We start from the raw sequence: 11,100 nt of genomic DNA, 5'->3' as shown, positions 1-11,100 counted from the left end.
CAAATGTGCTAAACAGAGACTTGTACGTGCCCCACCGCCAATCTTGCTTTCATCCATCTCCACCGAGGCAAACCTTTGGGTCATCGCCGGAGCTAAGAAATTAGGGTCTTTTATTGCGCGCGAGTAATCCCTATGTCGTGTATTTCGGTGGCTTGTAACAAACTCTATTCTCTCTTATTTAATGGATGAGGCAAAGCTTTAAAAAAAAAGACTTGTACGTGCATAATTAAACTTTATTTTACAATGATTGCGGCAACAATGGTCCGTTAGAAAGGATTCCTGGAAAGCAGATAGAAGGTTTGAGCTTACAATGCGCTGCCCTGACGGTGGTCGGAGTAGCGGGGCCCATGACGAACGGTGGGACACCCCGAGGTGGAGTCGCGAGCAAGCGCGGGGTCGCTCCCGGATCTGGATGGGGGTGGCAGCAGGCAGGGAGGCGTCCGGGGGGCAAAGCTGAGGGCATCTCCAGCGCGACCCTCAAACCGTCCGCATACCATTGTATCGCGTGGTCTGGACGTGTTTTGACATCCAACGTGATTCTGTATTGGTTTGCCGAGTGATCCGGACACACTTTTTTCTACAAATTCGAAGCTAAGTCGGGGGCTTTGCGGGAGTCAAGACAACAACCATGTAGCACTCCGACACCTCCGGCCCACTCAATCACCCCTCCCGGTCGACATTTTCTTCCAATCCGTCCCTTCTTCCTTTTGCTTTGCATCCCCGGCCTTCTTCTGTGCCGCCGTTGTATCTCTCCGGCCACCACGCAGGCATTGTCGGACCTCCGCAACCAGCACCGACGTGCCTGCTTGCGTTTTACGACGGCGCCTTTCACCCAGGACCCGTCCGTAGCAAGGTACACTCCTCCTCCCCCGTCAACGACACCCATGACAGACACCATGCCCGGCAGGTGTTCAGTCAAATGCCATTGAGCTAATTTTTGAACGTCATGCCGTTTTTTAGAGTATGGAGGATGGCGGGGTACTCGAGCTTGGAAAATGAGTTGTTGTCCGACGATGGGTGGTTGGCCGTATCTGCAGATTTCGTAGGCATGCATAGAAGGGGGCTCTTCTGGCAGGGCGTGCATGATTTGTTTCACGCATGAAAACACATTGCGTCCTAGGACATGCACATCATCCAACACCGAAATATGAGGTCGTTATCGTATTGATGGTACGCCATCTAGACCATCGTCACCAAGTTCTGTGACACGGTTGCTCGGCTGGAGGCAAGGTGACCATTACGCGCGGCAGCGAAAGGGGATGATAAGTTTTGTTTTTTGTTGCTCAACTTGTCGATTGAATCATTCATTCACTACATGTTGCTCTACACATTGTGTAGCTCGTACGTGCTACCGTGATGTACAACAGAACGAAGGGACCGCCATTTAGGCACACACACATATTGTTGGATGAAGCTAAAGCGAGAATATGTGTGGGCGACATGATCCGTTCATGAAAAACTTGTTGATCATCCGGTTAATCTTGTTGAATTTAAACTATTGTTGACTTATTTGCGTGTTATATATGAATGATTTATGCTATTTTATATCCAAACTTTGATGAATTCCGTCGGATTTGTGATTGTGTGAATCACGTACGTCCGATCTGTTGAAATGCGGTTTCAATTATATGCGGGCAATGTTGAATGACCAGCTCTCATATCTGTGTCCACGGACCAGCCCAACCCGTGGACGGATGCCGAAGCAAATTTGTAGGTCAATGTTGAAGATGCCTTCAAACCACGGATATTGGCAGGACAGGAGGACTGTCCACGGAGTTGCACCGACGACCATCCAGCAGAAGAGGAAGGCAGGAACACGACTGAACGAGTACAAAACGCACGTCTACCGTTGCAGGCTTGCTGTTGCTACCGCCACACCACATGCATGGGTGCCGTTGGCTCCAACTATCAAATGTTTTGGGTGGATCCTATCAAGCGCCGGCCCATTTTCAGTTGGGACAGGTCCAAATGGGTAGGGAGTAGGACGTATATATAGTCTTGTCTTGGCCAATTGTTACAGATACAGCTGGTTACTGAATGTTCTGCTACAAAGTACAGTAGTAAAATTCAAAGAATGTTATAAATAGCAGGAGGCATACATGCATGCACTCTCACACAAAAACGTCCAAAGCAACAAGTTCATATATCAGGGCATGCATACATGGCTTGCTCACATAGCCTATTCTGAGGCCTTTTCCAGGTCCATGAGCTAAGATCACCAACAAAAGGGTATGGCCTACAGAGCTAACTACGAGCTCTACATGAACCAAGCTTTTCAACAAAAGTCGTCATCTACTTACAGCAGCTCATGCATGAAGGCCTTCCCATGGTTCAAAACTTAAGAATTGGTTGGTGACCTGCAAGCCCATACATGAAAAGAAGATATTAGGTGCTACTCTTGCGGAGTAAATACAGATTGTTAGGGGCAATGACTGGACATCCATACAGGAAAAGAAGATATATCATCAAAGTGGTATTACTTGCAGACTAATATTAATTATTATGTAAATGGCATGAAGTACAAGGGGAAAAGGCATTGATAACGTTCAGGTGTCTAGCCATTCCAGTCATAGCCCTTAGGCAGTTCAAATAGGACACACATCACCTCAGATGTTATTTGAGCTCCAACAGGCCAATAGCAATTGTTTAAACTGCCTAAATGTGCGTAAAGAGCTAGGTCGAGCGAAAGCTCTTAGAGAACACAGTATTTTTCTTTTCTTGCAACGTCAGCATATAGTGTATAAACTGACAAAGATATCTTTTGAGATATCAAAATTTATCCTAGAGAAGTTAATGAACTAAGCTACTCTACAATACATGTCTTTTTTGAAATTTAATATCATTCCTAGACCCTGTAGCTTAGCAATCTTTGAGGTCAATGATTCACATGTCTCTTCTCCAACAGTGTGGAATAGAACATTGGAGGTAAAAAGAAATAAGAGGAAGAAAATGCAGCTAAATCAAAATGAAAAACAGATGGACGGAAATGCAGCTCATGCGAGACATTTCTATGTGACGAGATTATATTCTGGAAATTCCATGTGATGCTATCACCATCATCACTGCTTTGATGGCCAATTTTGTGTGTGTTTTAGCACAGCAACATTGATGAAGCTCGCAAAGACACTTTCTATGCCACAGCCTTTCTAAGGAAAAGAAGAAGAAAACCTAATCAAGTGCAATTAATATGGGCAAACCAACAACACCCACTATGGAATATGGATGCATACTTTATGCAACGGTGTGCCCAGCTATAGCCACGACTTCCCATACGATTTTAGGTGGCTTTATATGTATGATACAAAAAATGAGCTAGATCATCGAATAGTGGTTTTTGATGTTCAGGCCAAAGGGTCAACGGGGTGCTGTGCCTGATTGAAGTATTGTGGCTTCTCTGGTTACTATACTTCATGACCATAATGAGTGGACGAAGAAATTCAGGATGCTTCATGCCTCCAACACCTCACCCAAACAAATAAGGAGCAACAACCACACTCTCACAGCCAACACACAACATCACCAGCCGACGACCATAGCACCGCAAAATCAGTTACACAAACCCTAATCTGGCCACCCAAATGCACACATATCGTACCGGTCTGAAATCAGGAGAAAAATTACACTTAAAACAAAGCACAGGTAACCGAAAACCACTCACCAAGAATGTTTCACGCACGCGTGGGCAGCACAGACCGAAGAATAGAAGGCGAGGAAATTGAAACCCACACCATCCACTACCACTACCGGTGGCCAAACCCGCACGCAAAACTGCATACAGTTGCAAACCCCTCACCAGGCAACACCCGAAAGCCTAGAACGTTGCCAAGGTGCAAGGAACGACCGTGAAAGAGCAGCAGCCAGGGAGGACAACGGCAGTAGAAAACCCTAGCCTATGAACACATAGAACAGCAAAGCGCGAAAAAACTCCAAAGGAGTCGACAGTGACCGAACAGAGGGACCGAAGCACAACAGGCCACCACACAGCCACCGAACGATCGACCTGTCTGGACAAATGCAAACACAACCAGGGTTCGGTCCCTCTTGGTGTTTGTACTTTGTACTGTTCCTTTATCTATGAAATCACATGGTTACTGATAAAACAGTTTTTTTTTTGGGCTAGCTGTGCTGACAGTTCGGCCTGCTGCATTGTTCTGTGCACAAACTACCCCCAAACAATACAGCTCTGGGGTCCAAGCTAAATCAGATGAACATAGGATGAATTGCAAAATCTAGCAGGAATTTGTTTTCTTGAAATATGACCAGAAACATTCAGAAGCATTTTCCCCACTGCTGTATTAAAAGTATTTCTTATACCGGACACTTTTCCCTAGAAAAGTGTCTAATTCCTTTAAGGATATGTTAACTGTCTTGACCTACTGGCGTTTGCATATTGAATGAAAAAGCAGGATAGTTTAGGGACCTTAGCAATTCAGAGAAATGCTGACCATAATTCGCAAATTAGTATGATGTGCCTACCTCAACTGAATAATTTTTGGCACACATGATCTCCTTCCTCTTTAGAGGCATTATCACCTGAGATGGTGTGTCATATGTGAGGTAGAGCCCCTATTATCCTTAGATCCGATAGCAAATAAAGAACACACAGCAGCATGAGCCACCCAACACATTCTAAAATCGAAACGGCAAGAAAACATCAGTAGGATCTGTGGCATGTATGCCTAATGTAGACAGACACGATAGGAAGTGGGAAAGGAACTTCTTAAATAAAGACAAAAAGGAAATAAAGGATAGCACAGACAAATAAATAGCATCATACAAACAGTAATAAGCATTTCACATTATTAGTAGTCACTCACAGGGATGGTATGTTACACCCTACACAATGCCCTTAGGCTTATCAAGAACGCCTTTTAATGACTTAAAAAGGCAAAGTATGCATAACAAAAAAAATAAAGGATGTATAAGAAAATAATACGCCCTGATAGGAATTTTTTTTCTAGGACTGGACACTAGCAGAAATGCAAGTCCTAAACACATTTGCCTCTAACTGATATTCAAGCCCTAAAAAAATTAAAACATGTTCCTGCAATTAACTGAAGGTACAAATTGTAATCTAAAGGATAAAAAAGTTTGCCTTTCAGCCTGTAACAACACCAATCTCCTGTACTTTTCTTGGTTTCTAGCTAGTCCCAAATCTATCAAAAAAGATCACAAGCATCCGAACATGTCCAAAACAGTGGAAAGGAACAACCTAGCAAACATGTTACTTACGTACTTTCCAGCAAGTAATTAAGCACGAAAAAAGCATCCAAACATTTTCAAAACAGGATAAGGAACAACAGGGCACTACATTCTAATTAACTGGCCACTTTGCTTGGAAGCATCACATCATTGTCACAGAACATGCAGTTCAAAATTTTACTTTTAAAATATAGCACGTACTGTAACATTGTAGTGTGTTATCACGCGCACACGGAACAGAACAGAAGAACCAACTGTTTAGGTAACTGAGTTTTCTTGATTCAGGAATTTAGTACCTCAACAGAAATAGGGATCCACGTTGTTTGTCTAGCTCACCCATGCATGACCCTTTTTGTACCCGTTGCAGCTGGAACGCATGAACATCAAAGAACAGTTAGTGAACCTTGGATAAGTAATCAGTACAAATTAAAGAACTCGAAGATAATGGAAGAATTTATCACGCTCCAAATGACTAATGCGCGAGGCTAAATGGAGAAGTTTAGGCTGGTAAGCAAGTACTATATGGAGCATGAGCTCATTATGCACACTCCAAAAATCTGACTGCAGTTCACACACATTTTTCAGAATGCATCTCATTTAGTCTCACCCAAAGAAAAGTCAGCTACAGTCTCTTGTATCCACGTTCTCCAAAATGTGCACTGAGCTAGCAAACATAGAGCAGATAAGTTTAGAAATCCTTACATATCAATGATTCCCTACACGTACGGACTTCCTTTTTTTTCTGCACAAGCACAATGACAGTATGGATATAACCACCTTGTGCCTTGTTGCTTGGCTGAGCACAAAATTTACGACCTCACAAAACAAAGTAGCAAAATTTACTACCAAAAGCCGATCGAGAACTTGTTTACAAAATGGCAAGATGTCAAGAAACTAAGATACTTGACAATAGTACAACTGAACTGTGCTTAATAAAAGAAAAACTTCTCTCTCAAAAAAAGAGAAAAACTTGGAGGAAGTGGGCGAAGTCATCGGCTAAACAAGAAATGGCATGCAGACCTCTCTCCCTTGGAATTCATCAAAAGAATCAACGAGACACAGTCCCCTCTATCTCTCTCTCCCCAAGCAGATCCACTAGAAAATAACAAGAGAGAGAGAGAGAAGGAGAGGGAGTGGGCAGGAAGAAGCTCACCTGCGCCGTTGAGGAAAGGAATCTTGGGCGCGAGCTCGTCGGCGCCGTCGAGGTCGGACCAGGAGGCCCAAACCCTCGCCGCCTCCTCCTCACCCGAGGGAGACGATTTTCTCGGGGCGGCGCGGGGAGAGAGAGAAAGTCAGAAAGATGAGCACTTGAGCAGAGAGAGGTAGGGGCCGGGTTTCTGAGACAAATACTGTAGAAGCGACAAAAAAATTTTTGCAACCAAACAAAAGATCGTCTCATTCCATTTCGGCAGACCATAAAAAGATAATGAGTTTCTCGATACAAGAGCGACAAATTGGTAAGGTAAATCAAAGACTCATAACACAAGTTCGGCCTCGATACTTGAGACGGACGGATGATACTACTACTAAGATAAGATAATACTACGAGTGCTACTGACGGTTCCATCCTTGCCCTCGGAGATCGGAGCAGAATGGCTCAGAGGCCCTTCCAGCGGCGGTACGCCACCACCCCGGCAGTGACGGCGGCGGCGAGTCCCACGCCCACGACAGCCCACTGCAGCAGGCCCCAGCCGTCAGGCGCCGCCGCCGGCTCGGCCGCAGGCCAGCGCGTGACTGACAGCCTGGCGCTGACAGCCGGCTCCCCACCACCATGGCTGCTGCCCATCACCACCTCTTTGGCCTTCTTGGCGGCCTGGTAGACCTCCTCCGGGTGCGCCTTGGCAAAGTCGCCTGCCTTGCCCAGGGCCTTGCCTGCGGCCCCGGTCGCACTCTTGCCCACGACCTGCGCCGCCTCCACGGCGGCCTTCCCCGCGGCTCCCAGCATCTGCGTTACACCACATCCGCCAACAATTAGCGTGAGAAAATAACACAACACTCTCGGAAGTGAATAAAAAAGATCAAATCAATGGTAAACGGGAGCCACTTTCTGTCGACAATATATATGAAGATTTCTTTTTTTTTTCCTTTCAAAGGAAAGGAAGCCCAAGGAACAAAAGAAGCATCGGCCACAAATAAAATACATCAGGAAAGAGAGAAGAAAGAAACAAGATTTGGGACCCGAAAAAAAGGAAACTCGCTGGGCTCTCGATCGGGCCTGCCCAAGACAATAACCGATTCGAGAGTAATGCCGCCAACGGGCCGACCCCAACCGCTGTTTGCGTGGAACAGCATATCATTATATCTCGCGTAAAACGCAAATAAAAAAAAGAGCGGAATTTTTTTTAGGGGAAAAAAGAGCGGAAGCTGGCGAAGAAACAGATACGGAAGAAAAAACGCAGCAGGGAAAAGGAAAAAAAAATTCTTCTTGGCCGAAGCCAAGAAACCACGGGAAAAGTTGGCGGCCACGCGCGCAGTCAAGAGCGATTGATTGATTTCTCGGCTCGTCAAACTCTTCTTTTTCAACGAAAAATCAAAAGGGAAAGAACGGCAGGCAACCATGCATCCAAGCAAATCGGCCCGGCAAGGAAAACTTGTTCCCGATGGATCGGCCGGGCAAGAACAAAACGAGATCTGTCGCCTCTCTGTCGTCAAGAAAAAAACCCATCTCTGTCGTCAAGATCCAAAGCAAAGGCCCACCAACACAACATACTAGTACCAAAGATGCGGTCTTTTTCATGTATGTACAGCGAAAAAAGATTGGTTTTTTCCTTGAGCCCGATACTCCACCAAAGGAAACGGGGGCAGAAAATAAGACGGCCGATCGAGAGTAAACCGGCGAACGCACCGATCTTCACGGTGGGGCGGCACCCATCGACAGCATCAACAACATCATCTCTCGCGTCTGAACCCGGGCCCCAACTAAAAAGAGCGCGAGTTGGCGATCGAAAAACAGAGGAGGAACAAAAAAAAAAACTCCGCCCTTTTCCAAGCCAAGCCACGAGATCGTGAAACAAGAACACAACAACGCGCCACCGGTGCACAAAAAAACAAGAGCACGAGAAGAGAAACGCAAGATTTACTAGCCCCGTTTAGGCCCAAGCAAAGAAACACGCAGCCATTGTTGTATCGAAAAGGAATCACCAGAGCAGGAACAGTGGGCGACCTCGTTGAGGAAGGTGGGAGAACCGTCGGAAGGGAAGAGCGCAGGCGCTGGTGTTGAGCGGACAACGCAGATGGGGTGTGAGTGCCGAGGACCAAGAGCCCCCTTTCCATTTATAAAGGGGCAAGCTTACCACTGTTCAACCCTACCTGCCCTCCTAGGGTTTGCTTTACCAACCCGCGTGGTCTTTTCAGATATTTTCCTGTTGATGATAGGTTCGTACGGTCCAAACATGATAGAAATGTTGTCTTGTCTATGTCTTTTCAAAATTCAAATTTTCTTTATCATTGCACATGGTTTTATTTATCCTCGTAAAGCCGACATCTTTCGATCGGACAGTTCTTTGGGTTATTTTCCGCTTGTGTTGCTACCGCTACGTCTGAGGTATATGTTAGAGCATCTACAACCGGACACCCCAATTACTCCTAAGGGCCTCTTTGATTCAAAGGATTTTCATAGGATCTTTGTGTTGGGGAACGTAGTAATTTTAAAAAAATTCCTACGTACACGCAAGATCATGGTGATGACATAGCAACGAGAGGGGAGAGTGTTGTCCACGTACCCTCGTAGACCGTAAGCGGAAGCGTTATGACAACGCGGTTGATGTAGTCGTACGTCTTCACGATCCGACCGATCCAAGCACCGAACGTACGGCACCTCCGAGTTCAGCACACGTTCAGCTCGATGACGATCCCCGGGCTCCGATCCAGCAAAGCTTCGGGGATGAGTTCCGTCAGCACGACGGCGTGGTGACGATGATGATGTTCTACCGGCGCAGGGCTTCGCCTAAACTCCGCGACGATATGACCGAGGTGGAATATGGTGGAGGGGGGCACCGCACACGGCTAAGGAACGATCCATAGATCAACTTGTGTGTCCTGGGGTGCCCCCCTGCCCCCGTATGTAAAGGAGGGAGGGGGGAGGCCGGCCGGCCCTTGTGGGCGCGCCAAGGAGGAGGAGTCCTCCTCCTAGTAGGAGTAGGACTCCCCTTTTCCTACTCCTACTAGGAGGGGGAAGGAAGGGGAAGAGGGGGGAAGGAAAGAGGGGGGCGCCGCCCCCCCCTCCTAGTCCAATTCGGACCAGAGGGAGAGGGGGCGCGCGGCCCACCCTGGCCGCCCCTCTCTCTTTCCACCAAGGCCCATGTGGCCCATTATCTCTCCCCGGGGGTTCCGGTAACCCTCCGGCACTCCGGTTTTCTTCGACAACGTCCGGAACACTTCCGGTGTCCGAATATAGTCGTCCAATATATCAATCTTTATGTCTCGACCATTTCGAGACTCCTCGTCATGTCCGTGATCACATCCGGGACTCCAAACAAACTTCGGTACATCAAAACTTATAAACTCATAATAAAACTGTCATCGTAACGTTAAGCGTGCGGACCCTACGGGTTCGAGAACTATGTAGACATGACCTAGAACTATTCTCGGTCAATAACCAATAGCGGAACCTGGATGCCCATATTGGTTCCTACATATTCTACGAAGATCTTTATCGGTCAAACCGCATAACAACATACATTGTTCCCTTTGTCAACGGTATGTTACTTGCCCGAGATTTGATCGTCGGTATCCAATACCTAGTTCAATCTTGTTACCGGCAAGTCTCTTTACTCGTTACGTAATGCATCATCCCGTAACCAACTCATTGGTCACATTGCTTGCAAGGCTTATAGTGATGTGCATTACCGAGAGGGCCCAGAGATACCTCTCCGACAATCGGAGTGACAAAACCTAATCTCGAAATACGCCAACTCAACATGTACCTTCGGAGACACCTGTAGTACTCCTTTATAATCACCCAGTTACGTTGTGACGTTTGGTAGTACCCAAAGTGTTCCTCCGGTAAACGGGAGTTGCATAATCTCATAGTTACAGGAACATGTATAAGTCATGAAGAAAGCAATAGCAATATACTAAATGATCAAGTGCTAGGCTAACGGAATGGGTCATGTCAATCACATCATTCTCCTAATGATGTGATCCCATTAATCAAATGACAACACATGTCTATGGTTAGGAAACATAACCATCTTTGATTAATGAGCTAGTCAAGTAGAGGCATACTAGTGACTATATGTTTGTCTATGTATTCACACATGTATCATGTTTCCGGTTAATACAATTCTAGCATGAATAATAAACATTTATCATGATATGAGGAAATAAATAATAACTTTATTATTGCCTCTAGGGCATATTTCCTTCAGTCTCCCACTTGCACTAGAGTCAATAATCTAGATTACATAGTAATGATTCTAACACCCATGGAGTCTTGGTGCTGATCATGTTTTGCTCGTGAGAGAGGCTTAGTCAATGGGTCTGCAACATTCAGATCCGTATGTATCTTGCAAATTTCTATGTCTCCCACTTGGACTTGGTCCCAGATGGGATTGAAGCGTCTCTTGATGTGCTTGGTCCTCTTGTGAAATCTGGATTCCTTTGCCAAAGCAATTGCACCAGTATTGTCACAGAAGATCTTCATTGGTCCCGATGCACTAGGTATGACACCTAGATCGGTAATGAACTCCTTCATCTAGACTCCTTCATTTGCTGCTTCCGAAGCAGCTATGTACTCAGCTTCACATGTAGATCCCGCCACGACGCTTTGTTTAGAACTGCACCAACTTACAGCTCCACCGTTTAATAAAAACATGTATCCGGTTTGCGATTTAGAATCGTCCAGATCAGTGTCAAAGCTTGCATCGACGTAACCATTTACGACTAGCTCTTTGTCAC

At 46.0% G+C, this 11,100-nt stretch overlaps 1 protein-coding gene and 1 long non-coding RNA gene across 3 annotated transcripts; both read right to left on the bottom strand.

Moving 5' to 3' along the window:
- Nucleotides 1-1,987: 1,987 nt before the first annotated feature.
- On the bottom strand, nt 1,988-6,460 carry LOC119306347. Of its 2 annotated transcripts, none has more exons than XR_005148928.1 (3): nt 6,356-6,460; nt 5,499-5,569; nt 1,988-2,357 (listed from the first exon to the last, which is right to left on the bottom strand). It is a non-coding gene; the product is annotated as an uncharacterized LOC119306347 (long non-coding RNA). The 2 variants fall into 2 exon arrangements; XR_005148929.1 differs by lacking the exon at nt 1,988-2,357 and adding an exon at nt 4,507-4,629.
- Nucleotides 6,461-6,601: 141 nt separating this feature from the next.
- LOC119306346 lies at nt 6,602-8,434 on the bottom strand. Its single transcript, XM_037582590.1, has 2 exons — nt 8,366-8,434; nt 6,602-7,147 (listed from the first exon to the last, which is right to left on the bottom strand). Exon 2 carries the CDS (start codon nt 7,145-7,147, stop codon nt 6,800-6,802), a length of 348 nt encoding a protein of 115 aa, XP_037438487.1. The 5' UTR covers nt 8,366-8,434; the 3' UTR covers nt 6,602-6,799.
- Nucleotides 8,435-11,100: the final 2,666 nt, after the last annotated feature.

The sequence above is a fragment of the Triticum dicoccoides genome, chromosome 5B, assembly GCF_002162155.2.
Source record: "Triticum dicoccoides isolate Atlit2015 ecotype Zavitan chromosome 5B, WEW_v2.0, whole genome shotgun sequence".
Taxonomy (NCBI): Eukaryota; Viridiplantae; Streptophyta; class Magnoliopsida; order Poales; family Poaceae; genus Triticum; species Triticum dicoccoides.
The sequence above is the reverse complement of the archived record's forward strand: the minus strand, read 5'-3'. Positions and strand labels throughout refer to the sequence as shown.